This window comes from Halichoerus grypus, chromosome 14, assembly GCF_964656455.1.
Source record: "Halichoerus grypus chromosome 14, mHalGry1.hap1.1, whole genome shotgun sequence".
NCBI classification, from domain to species: Eukaryota; Metazoa; Chordata; class Mammalia; order Carnivora; family Phocidae; genus Halichoerus; species Halichoerus grypus.
In genome coordinates, this window is record NC_135725.1 from 80,801,199 (window position 1) to 80,820,870 (window position 19,672).

The 19,672-nt window shown below is 39.1% G+C and overlaps 1 protein-coding gene across 6 annotated transcripts in view; it reads left to right on the top strand.

Moving 5' to 3' along the window:
• The first annotated feature begins 890 nt into the window (after positions 1 to 890).
• The window catches only part of CNTRL (centriolin), an 81,386-nt gene continuing 62,604 nt past the window's right edge, over positions 891 to 19,672 (top strand). For all 6 annotated transcript variants that reach the window (XM_036107779.2, XM_078061703.1, XM_078061702.1 and 3 more), the window contains exons 1-6: positions 891 to 1,021; positions 8,630 to 8,871; positions 11,149 to 11,279; positions 14,526 to 14,656; positions 16,026 to 16,167; positions 17,578 to 17,764. In XM_036107779.2, the coding sequence (XP_035963672.2) occupies positions 8,661 to 8,871; positions 11,149 to 11,279; positions 14,526 to 14,656; positions 16,026 to 16,167; positions 17,578 to 17,764 (802 nt within the window). In that variant the 5' untranslated portion in view covers positions 891 to 1,021; positions 8,630 to 8,660. The remainder of the gene's footprint in view (positions 1,022 to 8,629; positions 8,872 to 11,148; positions 11,280 to 14,525; positions 14,657 to 16,025; positions 16,168 to 17,577; positions 17,765 to 19,672) is intronic.

Genomic DNA, 19,672 nt, shown 5'->3' on the forward strand with positions numbered 1-19,672 from the left:
CAAGCTGGGAAATAGGAGGCTGGGGTGGAGGAAGGTGTCCTTGAAGATGTTTTTGGTTTTTCTTAAAGATGTTATGTTTGTTTATTTAGAGAGCAAGAGTGGGAGGCAGAGGAAAAGGAAGAGAGAGAATCCCAAGCAGACTCCCCGCTGAGCATGGAGCCCCACTTGGGGCTCGATCTCACCACCGAGATCATGACCTCAGCAGAAATCAAGAGTCTGAGCTCAACCGACAGAGCCACCCAGGTGCCCTGACGATGTTTTTGTTTTTAATGCACAGTATCTGCTAAATTCTCTTCAAATTAACTGCTGGATGGATGCGGTGAAATGCAGCACTTTCAGGCAAGCCCTAACTCAAGTTTCCTCAGATGCTTTTTGCTTTTGCTTCTGTCCCCAAGCAGAGGAATATTCTCCACAGCCCACGGGAACATTCGCTGCCCGGATTCCCAGGCTGGTCTCGCTCCCTTAACCTCAGGTGGCGGCTGAGTCCAAGCCCAGCGCTTCATCCACGTCTGGCCTCACTGGTCCCTGAAGGGGAGAATTCGTCTCCGAAAATAGGCCGCGCAAGGAGAAGCTGCTGCCAGCGTCGGAAGGGCGGGAGCTTGGCGGCAGCACCAAGTCTGTCTCCTCAGGTCGGCCTCTGGCCCAGCCCGCCCCCCGCAAGAGCGTGTCGGAGCCTCGGCGTGAGGCAGCTGCGGCTTCGCCTCAGGGAAGGGAGATGGGCTAGTCGGCGGCTGCAGCAGGAAACCTCGCCCCCCACAGACTCCACACCATCAGGAAGCCTCGCGTCCCAGAGTACCCGAGGCAGAGGCGGCAAAGGCGGCGGGAAGCCCGGCCCTGCCTCCTCAACGGCTCCGGGAGGGGCGTGGCCGCAGCAGGCCCCGCCCACGCCGCGCGCGCGGCCCCCAGGCAACCGGCACAACACAACAAAATGGCCGCTGCGCTGCTGGACGCCTAGAAGGAAGAAGCTGCGCGTCTCCAGCCCGCCTCGTCCCGCGGGCCTGCTCCGCTCGGCTCCCTGGCGGTAAGTGCCAGGCCTGATCGAGGCCGTTCTCGGGCATCGGGCGGAGCCGTGGGGGGCCGCTGGCGAAGGCGCGAAGGCCTGGACCGAGCGTGGGGTGGGCCGGCTGGGGATGGAATCGGGGGCGGGGGCGTGTTCCTGGGAATTGGGATTGGATGAGAAGGAGGGGAGGGCCCGGAACGGGCGTGGAGAGGAGGATGAAAGAGGGAGGTTTGGACGAGTATTGAAAAGGTTACGGGTGGGGATGGCGGGGGCGCTTGGGGATAGAGAACCGGAATGTGGGGGGGTGTGGGCGTTGGGGGTGCGGCGCCGAGAAGGATGGGGGTCCCGCCACCCAGAGGAGGAGGGAGGGACCGGGGTGTGCCAGGTGTCTGTGGGGAATGAAAGGGATAAAGAAGGTTTGGGTGTCCTCACGAGTGTCATGGTATTGGACGGCATACAGTACATGGACAATGATGAAAGTTAGGATATGGGGAAGAAATGTTAAATGGAAGAGCAAATATTTTGTTGTATAATGGTTAAAGGATGGGTGAATTTTCATGTCGAAACTTGGGTTCAAGTCTTGATTGTGCCACCTTTTAAGTGTTACTTAACCCGCTCTGTGACTTTGGGCATCTTCCTTAATCTTCCTGAGCATGTTTTCTCGTTTGTAAAAATAACTGCTGATTACCTTTGAGTCTACACTATGTGTCAAATTCAGTTCTAAGTCCTTTGCATGTATTAACTAATTCAGAATTTAAAATAACTTGCATGAGAGCCATCTTCAGTTTAAAAGTGATGAAACTGAGGATCAGAGAGGTTAAGTAATTTGCCTAATGTCACACAGTAAGTGGAGAAGCAGGATTTGAACTGGGGTTGTGTAGTCCCAAAACCCAAGCTCTTAATTCTCAGTGAAACACTGCCACTAGTAAATGAGGTTAATAATTCTGACCTTACACATCATCTGTAAGAATTTAAATTTGCTAATGTCTTTAGAGTGCTTAGTACATTCCTCTTTTCATCCATTTAACAAATATTTCTTGTACAACAAACAATAGAATCTCTGCCGTATTGTAGCTTAGAAGCAAGCAATAATCAAGTTGTTGTACAAATGATTAATTCTAATTGTAAGATGTTATTGAAGGAGACCACTTGGTGCAAAGACCGTGTATAATAGGGAGATGTAATCCTTTTGTGCATCTTGAGTGTAGAAACACTGCTTTCTCAGTTCTATTTTTAAAGCCTCACAGTTCTTAGTGCACAAAAGTTACTCAATAAAATTGAATTACTGAATAAATAAATTAATGGGAAGAGATGGGCGGCATCGGCTTTTAGGATACCTGAGTAGAATGGAGAGAGATACGAGAGGAGAACCCAGGATATTAATAGGATGAAGACGGACACGGGGGGTCAGGGTGTTAGAAAGGAAAGGTTAGTAGTCAAGCAATCACATTGGGATGAAGAGGAATGTGTAGAGGTTTGGCTATTTTGTTGGAGGAGGAGAATAATTTGAAGTCAGAATACTGGAATGGATTAGGATGTCAGGATATTTGCTGAGATGAGTAGTTTGGGGAATCAGGACGGATATAGAAGTGTTGAGGTAGGATACTGGAAAGAACTACAGATAAATGGAGACTAATACAGTGTTAGGAAATTTGGACAGAATTTGTGAGGAAACTTGGCAATGAGAATGGGATGAAGGATAGGAGGCAGAGCTTGACAAGCACAGGATGGGAGGATTGCCTTTGGTGAGGAGTGGGAATCAGCATATTTGAAAGGACTAGAGATAGTTAAAGCGTAAGGTATTTAAATGTGTCAGAAGGTATGGGATGAAGTAGAATTGTAGGGAAAGTACTGAGATGTGATGAAAAGGCTACGGGATGGAGAGGGATATGGAGGTCAAGAAATGGGGATGGATATTTGCATGTTGGAGTGGACTGGGAAGAGAGAGGGAGGGTTTGGGGATAATGGAGGTCTGTCTTATTTGGAGAAGATCAAAGAAGATGGAAAATTAGAAGTGTGAGGAAAGGCTGAATAGAGGCGGAGGTATGGTCTCTAGTAAGCTATGTGTCAGGGCAAGGAAGTGACAAGATGGATGGTGTTTTCTGACCCATCAGAGTCACATGACTCTGATAATACCCTCATTCCAGTAACTTTCTCTTGCACTGCAAACCCCTTTCTGGGCCTTCAAAAGACGTCTTCAGCTCTGGACTTTTTTGCTTGTTTTGTTTTCTCTTTATTCTACCTCTTCATACACTCTAGCCCTACCCCTCAGCTGTCTTCTTTTTTTTTTATGGCTTGGTCTTTATGTGATTACGAACTACATCTAGGGTCAGACAATATCCCCATCTCTCCCTTAAAATTGTAGTTGACCATTTACTACATCTAGGTGCTGGTCTCTGAAATAATGTTAGCCATTCTCAAACACAGCCCAGTTCACTATTACTGAGTTAGCTATTTTATGAGATTGTAATACATATCTGTTGTTTCAGTGACCAAGCCTTACAGGAGCTATGGCAGCCCGGGGCGGGGGAGGGGGAATCTGGGAATGCATTGTGCCTTTGGAACTATCACTTAATCTTTCATGTTACAATTCATAAAAGAAAGGAATTGATCTAGGGGCACCTGGGTGGCTCAGTCGTTGAGGTCTGCCTTCAGCTCAGGTCATGGTCCTGGGATCGAGCCCCGCGTCGGGCTCCCTGCTAGGTGGGAAGCCTGCTTCTCCCTCTCCCGCTCCCCCTGCTTGTGTTCCTGCTCTCGCTGTGTCTCTCTGTCAAATAAATAAAATCTTTAAAAAAAAAAAAAGGAAAGAAAGGAATTGATCTAGATTTCAGAAATCCATTCTAAAATGTTTCTTAAAATCTATAAATGAGTAAAGCAGAGTTTTTCTGATCAAGAGAGGTGACAGAGGACCTCATAATAGTCTAGTGAAGCACTGAAAGGTCTTAATCATTAGGATGTTATGAGGAGAATTCATGATGGTTTAGTATTGTAAGAATTTAGAGAGAAGACTAAGATGTGGGATACAGAATAATTGCATTGCATAAAAATATAAGATGTGCTTTTTTTAGCCAAGAAACTAAAAAAAAATATAAAGCATATCTCTGTAGCATATGGCAACATCCTATTATTCTAATTATATAATTTTCTATCCTGTTACAGGGTAGGGAAAGATATGTAGAATTGAGAGCTGGTCCCTGTCACTCCCCTCTTTTATTTTTTTAATCTCCTGCCTTTATGAAAACTACATATAATTCAGGAATAAATATATTTAATTTTATTTGTTTATTTATTTACTTATTTTTATAATTTTATTTTTAAAGCACATGCCTCTTAACTATCCTCAAGTTTGAGTATATTATTCTTATTTAGAAAGAGACACCCTTACAGGTCAGTACAGAATCAGTATTACTAAGAGATTTGTTTCCATGGCAGAGTGGTGTGATAGTAGCGATAGAAGTTTTGCCACACTTGGGAAATTAGGACCGAAAGCATTGTCACTGGCATAAAGAGCAGTTATGTGAATTGGAGGAGGCTTTTCTGATATATATGGATAGTTTAACATGAAAAAATGAAAGAGAAAGTAAAGACACATAGAAGTTTGCAGTTTATTTATTTTTTTTTTGAAAGATTTTATTTATTTGACAGAGATAGAGAGAGCACAAGTAGGCAGAGCGACAGGCAGAGGGAGAGGGAGAAGCAGACTCCCCACTGAGTGGGGGTCTGATGCTGGACTCGATCCCAGGACCCTGGGATCATGACCTGAGCCGAAAGCAGACGCTTAACAACTGAGCCACCCAGGCGCCCAGAAGTTTGCAGTTTAAAGTGAACTGGACTGTTGGCACAAGGCAGTTGGCCATATTGTAATGTAGAACTGTGAGATAATAATCACTTTTTAAAAATTTTTATTTAATTATGTTAGCCACCATACAATACATCATTAGTTTTTGATGTAGTGATCCACGCTTCATTGTTTTCGTATAACACCCAGTGCTCCATGCAGTACGTGCCCTCCTTAATACCCATCACCAGGCTAACCCATGCCCCCACCCCCCTCCCCTCTAACACCCTCAGTTTGTTTCTCAGAGTCCATAGTCTCTCATGGTTTGTCTCTCCCTCCGATTTCCCCCCCTTCATTTTTCCCTTCCTTCTCCTAATGTCCTCCATGCTATTCCTTATGTTCCATAAATAAGTGAAACCATATGATAATTGACTTTCTCTGCTTGACTTATTTCACTTAGCATAATCTCCTCCATTCCCATCCATATTGATGCAAAAGTTGGGTATTCATCCTTTCTGCTGGCTGAGTAATATTCCATTGTATATATGGACCACATCTTCTTTATCCATTCATCTGTTGAAGGGCATCTCGGCTCTTCCCACAGTTTGGCTATTGCGGACATTGCTGCTATGAACATTGGGGTGCATATGGCTCTTCTTTTCACTACATCTGTGTCTTTGGGGTCAATACCCAGTAGTGCAATTGCTGGGTCATAAGGTAGCTCTATTTTTAATTTTTTGAGGCACCTCCACACTGTTTTCCAAAGTGGCTGTACCACCTTGCATTCCCACCAGCAGTGTAAGAGGGTTCCCCTTTCTCCACAACCTCTCCAACATTTGTTGTTTCTTGCCTAGTCAATTTTTGCCATTCTAACTGGTGTAAGGTGGTATCTCAATAATCACTTTTTAAAAACAAATGTAGCAGGTCTTTGTTCTCTTCAAACTAGTCACCTTAAGAAGATAGATCATGAGTTCAATGATGCTATTATATTAAATTTTCTCGTTTTCCTTCAGGAATTGTCTTATAGTATATGCTATCTGTTGATCAAGGTCATTTAGTGTCATTTATTCTGGTCTCTTTGTGTGAGGCACCATGCTAGGCTTTAGAGAGCAAATCAAACATGATCTGGACTCCAGAAAACTCAGTCAGCAATATGACACAGTAATGAAGACATGGGCTTTGAAATCAGATCAGGATTCAAGCCTTGGATTAACCAATTAGTTATGGGACTTTAAACAAATTACTTGACCTTTTAATCTTTAAAGGGGGAGATGATAACACCTATTTTGTGGAATTGTTATATTTGATCCTTCTAATGTAATGATACAGGTAAGAGCTTATCACAATATTTGACAGATGGTAAAGTTAATGTTCAACCTGGGAAAATACTAGCTGAAGTGATGGGTCTGATTTTCTAGTGAGATGTATAAATAATTCGGAAAGCAGAACCCAAAGAGGAATTCCAGACATGTTTTGGGTAAGGTCAGCATTCCTAGAATGACTATATTATCATGGAAAGATACTACATCTCTTATTTGTTGGTTAATTGATTGACTATATTAATGGCGCCTCTCTTTTCCATGTATTAAATATGTTCCAACCATTTAACAAATAAGTTTCTTCATAATCCTGGCCTGTATAATAATACCTATATACTTGTGAAGGTGTTCACACATCAAACCATTATAATATCTTGTTCTAGTACCACTTTGTATAGCATTAACATTGGAGCTGCCCAAAATCTTTGCATTGTAAACTTTTCTAAAAATTAAAGATTTTATTTACTTGAGAGAGAGTGAGCAAGAGGGAGAGCACAACCCAGGGTAAGAGGCAGAGGGAAGGGGAGAAGCAGACTCACCCACTGAGCAGGGAGCCCAATGCGGGATTCAATCCCAGGACCATGGGATCATGACCTGAGCCGAAGGTAGACACTCAACTAACTGAGCCATCCAGGTGCCCCAACTTTTCTAAAAATTAATTTGTGTTTTGTCTTCACATTTTAAGAAGGGAGAATAGGGGAGATTATGGATATTGAGCAAAAATAGGATCATTGCCTTGCTGAAGACCTATCCATTTTATAAGATTTTTTTCTATCTAAAAGTTTGTCAAACTTACGATTTTTGCAATGGTTGTACTTATAAAAGTAATTGTATATTATGAAAATTTTTTTTGTATAAACCTAACCTTGCACATTAGGACTCTTGGTGTAGAGGACTAATACTGCACAAGAAGATATCTTTTTGTTGTGGTACTAAATAAGTGCATTTTATCAGTTCTTCATGAGTAATTCATGAGATAGAATTAATCATCTGCTTTCTGCTAAGTTCTGCCCTAGGTCTGGAATAAATCAGTGAACAATATCCCTACTTTCATGGAACTTACATTCTACTAGAATAGTTATGTGATTTGACTTACAAATTAGTTTGAGAGGAGAACTGATTCTCATCGTTACTATAGCTAGCATTGTGTCTGACCTAGTCATTTACCATTCTGGGCTTTAATTTTCTTTTCTGAAAAGTAAAGGGATTTGACTAAGATCCCTTTCATCAATAAGTGCTTTCATTCCTTCTGGAAGACCTAAACTTCAACAAAATTGATTTTGTGGACAAGCAATAGTAGACATGCAAGTTTGAAGTGATCAGATGTTTTTCAAATAGCATTAGACAAATCTGAATGCATACCAGAAGCATAATGTTTAATGAAGAAGGCAGATATAAAAACTATTCTATGATTTCATTTACATAGAGTTCAAAAATAGTTTATCGAGTGACTGCCTGGCTCAGTTGGAAGAGCATGCGACTCTTGATCTCAGGGTTGTGAGTTTGACCCCCATGTTGGATGTAGAAATACTTAAAAATAAAAATCTTAAATAGTTAAAAAAATCTCTGGTATTGGAAATCAGGGTAGTGATTACCCATGTATGTGGGTATGTGGAAAGGGGGTATAAGGTGGCTTCTCGGGGGGGGTCTGGTAATATTCCATTTCTTGATCTGGATATTGGTTGTATTCACCGCATAAAAATTCATGGAGCTGTACACTTATAATTCGTGCGTTACTCTATATGGGAGGAATGGGGGAAGTGATAAATTCAGTTTGGACATGTTGAGTTTAGGGTGGCAATGAAATACCAAGTAGGCAGTTGGAAACAGGAGTCTGGAACTCAGAGAGAGGTTGGATTGAAGATATAAACATCAATATACAGGTGACATTGGGAGCCATGGGTGTGCATTAGATTGTCTAAAGTAAGATTGGAGAGAGAATAGAAGAGACTTGAGGAGCTCTGACATTTGAAGATTGAATAGAGGACTGTGAGCCAACAAAGGAAGCCAAGGAGTGGCCACAAAGGCAGGAGGATACCAGGAGAATGTGGTGTCCCAGAAGTGAAAGAAGAAACTTTATCAGGAAGGAGAGAGTAGTTGTCAGTATTAAATACTGCTGGTTGCCAGACATTTCCAGCTTCCTACATGCTAGGACCCTTTGTGGGTATGAGGGGTATTGTGACTATTTTGGTTCAATAGAGAAGAGAAATGACAGGTAAGACTTCTGGTGGGAGCATGTGTCAATACAAGAGCCTCTGGAGGTCTCTTTTCCCTCTGGCAAGTTGATCAGCAGTGTTTGAAGCAGTGTCTGCTCCCATCGGCTTGGGGTAGTATGGGTCCTAGCATCTATAGCCTCTGAGTCATCTTCAGAACTCTAGAAATAAGGGCGCTTAGCTGGCTCAGTTGGTAGAACATGTGACTGAGTTCAAGCCCCACTTTGGGTGCAGAACTTAAAAAAATTCTAAAAGTAGATTAATAGTTTTGAGAGCTCTAAAAAATTAACCTTGTTAAATATGCTGAAAACTCTTACAGGTTTTGATGGACACCCGGCTTTAGTCTTGCCATGAAGAAAAGTTCTCAACAAAAATTTTCCAATGCAAAGATGCCACCATCACCTCACTCTCCTAGTCCACCATCCCTTGTGTCCAGTATGAGATCTAGGTCACTTTCACCTCTAAGTGGATCTGAGACTCTTCATTTTGGAGGACAATGGAATGAGCAAGTTGAGATTACAGATGAAAACACGGTGCTTTTGGACTACCAAGACCATAAAGGTAATGCTTTTTAATCTAAGAATTTGAACACATACTTTAGAGTAGAGATGGAAAATTACCAAACTTACACTTTTTGTCCAAGAGAAATATATATCTTTGTACTAACATGACCTATTGTTTATACCAACAGAAAGTATGTAAGGACAGTGGAGGATGAAAGCTTCTGGGTGAGGGTGAAGCCGCCTGAAAGGGTTTGGCAAAGGGAGTTTCCAGAAAGAGGAAGCTTTATTTCCTATGGTGCAAGAGTACCTTAAAGCTCATATGCCAAATTTACCATCGTCCTTGGTTAGAGGAAAGCCTATCTGTTCACTTCAGAGTGGAGTGCCTTATTCAGTACAAAAATGTAATCTACCCTTGGGCTAGTCCCGTCTGCTTATTGGCAAACTGCTTATCGTGTCCCCCTAAGGGACATGTATATGTTCCTCCAAGGTTTTGTTTTTATTTTTTTTATTTATTTATTTTTTTTTAATATTTTTTTTTAAGATTTTATTTATTTATCAGAGAGAGAGAGACAGAGGCAGGCAGAGGGAGAAGCAGGCTCCTTGCTGAGCAAGGAGCCCAATGTGGGACTCGATCCCAGGACCCTGGGATCATGACCTGAGCCGAAGGCAGACGCTTAACCGACTGAGCCACTCAGGCGTCCCTTTTTATTTTTTTTTCTTAAAAGCAGTCTGTTCATGTGGAAATCTGTTTTCAGAAATACATTCTTTTTTTCCAAGAGACGATTTAATGAAACTGAATGTGAATGAAAACTATGTGATTTCTTTGCTAAGTCATGAAATCACAGCTATCTATCTGCTCAGTTTTGATTACTAAACCTTATCAGCGATTGAGTTTAGACTATGCTCTTGCTGTCAGTTGTACACTGTTGACTCTAATTTGATTAATATTTTAGAGTATTAGTCATTTTCTTTCCTAGAATAGCCCAAATTAAAGGAAAAAATAATTTTATTTTGAACCAAAATAAATGTAATATTAACTTACTGTAAATAATCATAGGGACACTTTGTCGTACAGCCTGGATCTGAACCCAGGATTAATTTTTTCTGACTCCTAAAGAAAGAATTTTCTTTTTAGAGCTGTGATTGTAAAATGTAAGATGGCTTTACCTTTCCTAACCATAGGACAGGGTGTGCTGTCCATCAAGTTAGAACTTTATAAAATATGTTGTGTTATTCTCTGTTTAAAAGAGCAACAAATTTGAGTTTCTCACCATAAAAAGAAAAAAAGGATTTTTAAGAATTCCAGTGTTTCTGAAGTTTAGATTGGAATTAAAAAAAACAAACCAACCGAACAACCAGATTAGTGACAGCTTATTTAAAACAAAACAAAACAAAAAACTAGGTAATTTAGCACTGTAATAAATGGATAACCATAAAAAAAAAAAACAAAAAAACCCCAAAAAACTAGGGGGCGCCTGGGTGGCTTAGTCCATTAAGCCTCCACTCTTGATTTTTGGCTCAGGTCATGATCTCAGGGCTATGAGATCTAGCCCTGCTTTGGGCTCTGCTCTGGGTGTGGAGCCTGCTTAAGATTCTCTCTCTCCCTTTCTTTCTGCACCCCTCTTTCCCCTTCCCTCTCTCTTTCTCTCTCTCTCCTTCTCTAAAGAAAAAAAGTAATATCAAAAACATTGCTAAAACTTCAATGCTGCATGTGATTAAAAGTATAAGTTTTGGATTCTTTTGCCTGGGCTCAAGTCCTGGATTTCCACATCATTAGCCACGAGATCTTGAGCAAACTATTATCATTTTTTTTTTTAAAGATTTTATGTATTTATTTGACAGAGAGAGAGACAGCGAGAGAGGGAACACAAGCAGGGGGAGTGGGAGAGGGAGAAGCAGGCTTCCAGCTGAGCAGGGAGCCAGATGCAGGGCTTAATCCCAGGGCCCTGGGATCATGACCCGAGCCGAAGGCAGATGCTTAATCGACTGAGCCACCCAGGTGCCCCTATAATTTTTTTAAATAAATGGGAATAGTAGTTTCTGTTTTAAGTGTTGTACAAATTAAATTGTAAGTGTAAAGCATATAGCACAAGCTTGGCACAGAGCTAATATTTATAAAGTATAACTTACTGACATTACTATATATGTATGCAATTATTATAATATAATGCTATATAAAGTAAAATATTATTAAAACATTGCAATTGGAACTAACCAGCTGTTTTTATATTTGCATGGCTTAAAAAAAATTTTTTTTTTGTTATATAACATCAAAATAATTTGCTTTTCAGAGATGTCCTCTTTTACTGATGATGATCTGTTTTTGTAATTTCAGAAGCTGATTCACATGCAGGAATCCGATATATTACAGAGGCCCTTGTTAAAAAACTTACTAAACAGGACAATTTGGCCTTGGTAAAGTCTTTGAACCTTTCACTTGCTAAAGATGGTGGCAAGAAATTTAGGGTAGGTTACCAGCATTGTTTTTTAATTTTTCTGTGTTTTAAAACTGAAAATTAAAAGATTATATTAGATTTACAGTAACATCTCATCCTAATGTCACCTAATTTATAGCAGACCTTGTATTGTTTCCAGTGAAAGTTCTGTATCGGAAGTATGACATCTTCAATTCATAAGCTCCTATTATTTTATACATTATTGGATTCTTTCTAGAGATGGGGTTGGCAAACTATAGCTTGTATGCCAAATTGGGCCTGCTGCCTGTTTTTGTAAATAAAATTTTATTGGAACACAGCCATACTCATCTGTATACATATTGTCTGTGGCTGTTTTTGCAGTATAGTAGCAGGGGTAAATAGTTGTCACAGAGACTATATGGCCCATAAAGCCAAAAATATTTACTATGTGACTTTTTCGAGAAAAAGTTTGCTGATCCCTGCTCTGGAGTGTTTATTACTTTATTCGTAAACTATACAACATGAACACATTGTAAAAGACAACTTAAACTTTTTAATTGGAAAAAATATAAACTTAAAAGCCTAATACATTAGTCACAAACATTAATTCCAGAAGGTTGAAGATTTAATGAAACCAGAACAAAACCCACAAAAATGCTATAGAAGTATTAGGAAAGAATATAGGAGAGTATATTTTAGAATCTTAGAGTTGGGAAAGCCCTTTAGGCAAGCACTAACCCTAATGCCACAAAGAAAAATATTGACAGACTTAGTGTACATAAAGATTAAAGTGTTTAATGAAAGATATCTTTTAAAAAGTTAAACTGTCAGGGAGTGTTTTCAACATTTATAACAATACCCATATGCTATAAAGAGCTTCCACAATTCAGTAAGAGAGATAACCCAATGGAAGATGTGCAAAGGATATGAACAAGGCATTCACAAAAGTATTATAAATGGCTAATCATAACATGAAAATATGTTCAACTTTATTAAAAAAATATGAAAACAGTAGTTTGATACCATTTTCATTCTTGTATGTCTAATGGACAAGAATTAAAAGGATTATTTCAGTGTTCAGAAAGGTGTGGGAAGTGGATATTATCATATTTTTTAGTGGGACATATACATTGCTCCTGCATTTTAGAAAGACAGTTTGATAGCATTTATCCAAATTTCAAGTGTACTTATTTGACCCAGCAATTGAGTTTATACTTACTGAATTTATACTTACCAACCCAGCAGTTCTACTCCTTGATGTCTGTTCTACTGATATTACACGCACATGTATCCAGAAGTATCTATATAGTCATGTTTATTAAGCATTATTTAAAATAGAAAAATTGGAAATAACCAAATTTCTATCAATAGGGAATCAGTTAAATAAATTATGGTCCTGTAGACCATGAAATACTGTCAAGTTTCTAAAAAAATAAGTTAGAGCTCTATGTATTAATGTGGGACAATGTCCACAGTGCATTTAATGAAAAAAAAAAATTCTAAAACATTTTGTGTAGTAAGGTCTAAAAATTCTGTTTTTCTATTTGCGTATATATGGATGTAAATGAATAGAAAGATACAGATGTTTATACGTCAGCCTCTTAACAATGGTTACCTTTGATCAGTGGGATTTTTTTACAGAGGCCTGGGGGCTTGATGAAGAGAGCTTCTTACGTTTTATTTGAAATTTTTTTTAGAATATATTTATGTCTTACTTGTGTAATTAAAAAGGAAAAAGGAGACATTCTGGAGTTTACAAGTTGCAAAAATGAAATCAAAGTACTAAATATTTACTGTATGGTTATTATATGCCAGGCATTATGTTAGGCTGTGGGAAAAGGTACACAGGTAAATAAGTTTAGTTTCTGATCTCTGGGAACTTAGAGCTTCCTAGAATGCCTGGGATTAAGAGGAGAAATAGTGAAGGGGAATCAGAGAGAGAGAGAGAGAAAGCACACACAGGAGAGGCATATCCAATGAAGAAGTCTGAAGGGGCTATTAGAACAGAAGATCTAAGTGTATGATGAATGGAGGCCAAAGGAGGGAGAACTTCAAGCAGGAATGGATGATATAAAATGTCACAGAATCATAAACTAGGACGAAAACTTAGAAGTCATTTGGATTTGGCAGTTAAAAAGCCCTTCTATTTCTCAAACCAACCGGGCCGTGTATTTTTCTACTCTGCCTGTTATTCTCTGCCCCGAGAATTGTTATTAAGGTCTCAGTTCAGTGTACTACCTCTGTGAGGCCTTCCCTTACCACCCAGTTGCCATTAGCTACCTTCTCCGTGACCCTCATTCTTTCTGCCAACAAATGTTTATTCAGTGCCCACTCTGTGCCAGGCATTTATGCTTACGCAGTGAACACAGCGGACAAATCTGCCCCGTCAGTGCCTTGTAGGCTGTCACATCACGTTATCTTTATTTTCTTGTTAGTACACTTCAGTGTCTGAAAATGTTATTTATTGGCTTTCTCTGTGAATGAAAGCAAGAACCTTGGTTTCCTTATTCACCAATGTATTTCTAGTATCTAGAACAGCCCCTGGCACATAATCCATGTTTGATAAATATTTGTGGAATGGATGGATGAATGGCAATCTTGGAGAGAACTATTTGAATACATAGTAAAAGCAGAAGATATTTTGCCTTACCAATAGAATAAATGGAAGGCAGAATGAGCAAATATACACAACTCCTGTGAGAGTGTGGTCACCAACAAAGGAGCTAAAATGATAGCTTGATAGGAAAACAAGTTTAGCATGAGGTGATTTGTTTTGTATGAAAGAGGTTGAGCCTGTCGAACAAAGGCTGCTGTAGCAGGGGAGTTGTCTAGTTCACTGGTGTCCATTGCCTGGCGGTGCATCTGGTATGTAGTAAGTACATAATGGGTATCTATTGAATAATGAGGGGAAGATCCAGGAGTGAAAGAGATTAAAGATGCAAGACCGTGACGGGAGGGGTACATGAAGTTATGCAAGAGCATAAGTACCTAGCTGAACTTCGAAGAAGGAGAGGAGGGAGGGGCATAGAAAAGTTGAAGTGGAGGAAAAGGTGAGGTGGAATTCTTGTTGGATAGTCTTGATTTCCTCGATACATAGGAAGTGTTGTCCACTGAGGGGTGAGGAGAGCTGCTATTTCTAGTTGAAGGAAGCTGTACCAAGGGATTGTCCAGGAGAGCAGGAAGGGTTTATTCTCTGGTGACTGATCACAACAGCCCCTGATGCACATACATACATGTTGTACTTTATGTCAAGGCATCTGTCATATAACATATTTACTCATTTATTTCCAATTAGTATATCGAAAATTTGGAAAAATGTGTTAAACTTGAAGTACTGAATCTCAGCTATAATCTAATAGGGAAGATTGAGAAATTGGACAAGCTGTCAAAATTACGTGAACTCAACTTATCATATAACAAAATCTGGTAAGTAAATACTTCTTTAGGTAGCATTGCAGGGTTGTCTTTGCTAAAGAGGTAGATTAATGTTGCCCACATCACTGAATTGAGAGTCCTTGGAAACAGCAGGTGCTTGGATCCTCATTCATTGCTAGTCTAACCCTTCACATATGATAACTGGTTTCTTGTTTTGGCATTACTAAAGTACAGAATAATATCTTTCTAGCATTATTACAGGAGATACATGAATACCAAATTTTATTTTAATTCCATTTTGACAGGAAGTTTTCACAGATAGAGTCTTTGATCCACTGCCTTATTACATTAAGAAAGTTGACACAAAGCAGAGTGTTTTAACCCTGTCATTTTGATCTTAACGATATTTCAATGTATTTTGATCCTATGGTTTATCCTGATGTTCTTTGTTCATTGCTGTAATACACTCAGTCATGCTTCCACTTCATTATATATATTACTGTGAGAAATAAACATAATAAAACTGACAGTGGCAAAAACCGCACATAGAAAACTTGTTATAAACAAAATGATGCAAATATCGAATCTTGAAAATCTTTATATCTGTATACTTCCCTCCACTTTAGACTTGGAAGATACAGTGGCCAACAAAACAAAACCACTAACAGCGGCAGAAGCTCTAATATGGCAAAAAATGAAAGGGGAAAAAAATGGAATCAAATCCTTAATATAAAGTTTGTATAAAAAATAACTGATCCTGATAAAAATAATTTCAATAAAATAAACATGAAAATAAAGAAGCTTGGAAATATTTGCCCATAGAAAATTTACCATGGAATTAAAATGACAATTAAATTGTAATCAATTAAATTGACAATTAAATTGGGAAAATATTTCATCAATGAAATTCATCAATATGAATGATGTTTTATTGATCTAACTATTCTGATTAAAATATTTATGTTCATAAATATAGTGTCCATAAATATAGAGAATCCATCAGTTCAAAATGGCAGCCATATCCTGCTGTCATAGCTAATCTTTTGGTGATGACTTAGGGTAATAATTAAGGACATCTCTTGTGCAGGACTGTATGGAACATAGGCTGTCCACTAGTACTGCTCCCAGTGGGTAGTGATAATGCCACGGATAGACTCTCCTTTTCTGTGTTGTGGGATCCTAAACTCTGATAGTAAGATGGGTAGGATTCCTGGACCCAGTAACGAAGAGTTGGCAGCTTAGCTGTTCTGGTCAATTTCTTTTTAGCCACTTTTGTTTGGTTCTCGTTTATAAAAGGGTTAACAAATTATAATTATGAAAAGTAACCCCACATAAAACCAAGGCTATTTATTCTTAAACATACAGTGGAGGAACTCTATCACTGTATTTACTAAATTTGATTTTATCCTTTGCTTTCCAGGAAAATTGAAGGCATAGAAAATATGTATAATCTGCAAAAGCTAAACCTTGCAGGAAATGAAATTGAACATATCCCAGTATGGTTAGGGAAGAAGTTAAAATCTTTGCGAGTCCTCAATCTGAAAGGCAACAAGATATCATCGGTAAGTTATTCAAAGTAGTAAAATTTTTTTTTCAAATTTTTAGACTTGTTGAAAAAAATATTAAAATCTAAGTTTTTAAAAAATGAGATTTCTTGGGGGGCCTGGGTGGCTCAGTCAGTTAAGTGTCTGCCTTCGGCTCAGGTCCTGATCCCAGGGTCCCGGGATCGAGTCCCGTGTCGGGCTCCCTGCTCAGCAGAGAGCCTGCTTCTCCCTCTGCCTGCCACTCCCCCGTTTGTGCTCTCTCACTCTGACAAATAAATAAATAAAATCTTTAAAAAAAAAAAGTATTTGTTAAGTAAAAACATTGATTTACTTAAATCTATATTAAAATTGGAACAACCATGCTCAGAGAACATCAGTCATAGAATAGACAATAAAAGATGGGCTTCCTAATATGGGTCTAGACCTGCCTTCTGTGACCTTGGAGAATCCCTTTATCTCTCTAAAACTCATTGTTTAAATTGGAGAAAACAAACCCTACCATGCCTTCTTTACAGGGGTGTTATGGGGCTCAGATAATATGATAGATGTGAAAATGTTTTAAAAACTTTAAAACACTAAATAACTCCTTAAACCTTCACCAGTGGAAGCCAAGAATGATAAACAACATTTGTTTAATTACTGTGCGGTTCACAATGTCCATGCTTTCTTATTTCATCTTTCTAAAGGTCTGGTCAGGTGACTCTGTACCATTTCACTGCAACAGCCCAAGAGCCTCAGAGCCCAAACCCTATACCATGTTGCACAGCATCACCTTGGAGCTCTTGGGGCTTATGCTATGATGGAAAGAGGTAGCCATGAATCTAAAATTTGCTATAAATATTCCTCCAAGTAGTCGATTGTTAGATAATACTCAGTGTCAACTGATGTTAACAGGAAAATCATTCAATAAATATTTATTATCATTTCTAACTTTTTATTACTTTCTCATCCCAGTTTATATTTGACATTGTCTTCAGTAAAGATTTACCAAAATCTTTTTTATAGCCATTTATATCTGTGATGTGTTCAATCAGTATAATGAAAAAATAATAGGTTTAAAGTTACACAGATGAATTCAAATCCTGTTTTGTTCATTTGTAAGCTGAGCTTTGGGCAAATTATTTAACTTCTTCGAACCTCAGTTTCTTCATCTACAAAATTAAGATGTTGTTTCTATCATAGATTGTTGTGAGGAGTCGTAAATGAAATGGCATATGGAAAATGCCTAATACTGCCCTGATACACTATGGATACTCAGATACTCACTGTCTGTTCCTCCCCTTACACCACTAATTTTGGATAATGGGTTCCATGAAGAGGTTCCTTGCCATGTTGATAGCAATTTTCTTGATTTATTACTTTCTTTAGGTATGTTTTTGTTATTTTAAAACTAAATTATACAGATACTAATATTATATATCATTTCAGCTCCAAGATGTAAGCAAGTTGAAACCACTTCAAGATTTGACTTCTCTGATCCTACTTGAAAATCCAGTTGTGACCCTTCCTCATTACATCCAGTTTACCATTTTTCACCTTCGCTCACTGGAAAGTTTGGAAGGTCAGCCAGTAACTACCCAGGACAGACAAGAAGCTTTTGAGAGATTCAGTTTAGGTAAGGTGACATTTAAAAAAAAAACTAAATTTGGGTGGGGGAGGAATTTATTTTCAGAGGTTATCCAGAAAAATATATTGAAGTGTGAGCTTTATAATGCTATTAAAATTTTTTTGAAAAATACCCCCATAAACCAATTAACATCAATGTCATTATACAACAATTATACATTAATGTCACTAAGAACCAACAAATATTTATTGAGCACGTACTGTGAGCCAGGCACTGGATCTGGCACTAAGGATACAATGGTGAACAAGACATATGGTACTGGACTTCATGCAGCTTGTATTTTAGTGGAAAAGAAAGACAAAAGGCAAGCAAACCCAGATAAAGTAACAGAGGAGAGAACCCCCTTTTGGCAAAGGTGGTGTAAAGGAATGGCTCTCTGAGAAGTGACATATAAACTGACGGCATAGGCAGGAGAGGATTAGCCATGTGAAGAAAGATGTTCAGAGAGAGGAACAGCTTGCACTTTCAGGCTGGAAAGCCGCTGGTAAATTAAGGAACTAAAGGTTCAGTATGACTAGAGGACAGCTCCAGAAAAAGTTGGGAGAGCTGGGGGAGGGGCGAGATGACACAGGGCCTTGGGGTTTGGATTTTATTTCAGGTGCAGTAGGAAGCAAATGAGAAGTTTTAGGCAGCAGTGGGACATGATCCACTTTATATTAAGAAGATTATTTTTAGAGTACACTTATCCTGATGAACACTGAGTAATGCATAGAATTCAATCATATATTGTATCCCTGAAACTAATATAACACTGTATGTTAAGTATACTGGAATTAAAATTTTTTTAAGAGGGGCACCTGGGTGGCTCAGTTGGTTAAGCGACTGCCTGGAGTCCCAGGATCGAGTCCTGCATCGGGCTCCCTGCTCAGCAGGGAGTCTGCTTCTCCCTCTGACCCTCCCCCATCTCATGCTCTCCCATTCTTTCTCTCAAATAAATAAATAAATAAATAAATAAATAAATAAAATATTAAAAAAATTTTTTTTAAAGATTATTTTTAATGCAGGATGGAGAATGATTTGGAGCAGGGCAAATGGAGATAAAGGGACATGTCCAGAGGCTGTTGCGGTAATCCAGGATAGAAGTGTTGGTGGCCTGTATTTAGGTAGTGGATGTGGAATAGATCAGTTTGGGAGGTAGAATCAGCAATACTTTCTAATGAATGGGGTAATTCCTAGGATTCTGGCTTGAGTAAGTGGTTGGATTGGTGATATTATGTATACACAAGGGAGACTTTAGAATACTGAGTTTGAATGTCTGTGAGACAACCAAGAAGAGGGTTAGAAATGTGAGTCTGGAGTTCAAAGAGACATAAATGTGGGGGTTGTCAACATAACAATTATGCTTAATTCCATTGGAATTGATTGGCTCACTCAGGCAGGGGTTGAGAAGAGCAAGGTAAGCCATCTAAGGAGACCGAGAAAGAGAGGCCATGTAAGGGGAAACCCAGGAAATAGTGGGTTGCAAAAGCCCCAAGAAGATTTCACGAGAGGAAGTGGTCAGCTAGGTTGAATGTTGCAGACATAAAGAAAAAGTAAGATGAGGACAGAGAAGTGCTTTAGATTGACAATACATGATGGTCTTGACCAGCATAGTTAAGGAGTGGTTGGAACAAATGCTAGATTATAGATCCAAGAGCGAATGGAAGGGACACATTTGGGTGAAGGTTTGAAATTTCCTCCCACAATTTCTCTCTCCTAGTACCTAATAAATGGATTTTTAAAAAGAGTAGAGTTTAAGTTAAAAAAAATTCACCAGTAGCTTCCAGACCAGGAAATGGGCAGAAGCAAATGCAATAAACCTCAAAGCTAGTAACTGAAGAAAGAAAGAGAATATTTGAGGGTGGAGTGGAGAGACCATCATGGCTCAATTCTTATGGTCCTTGAAAAGACAAGATG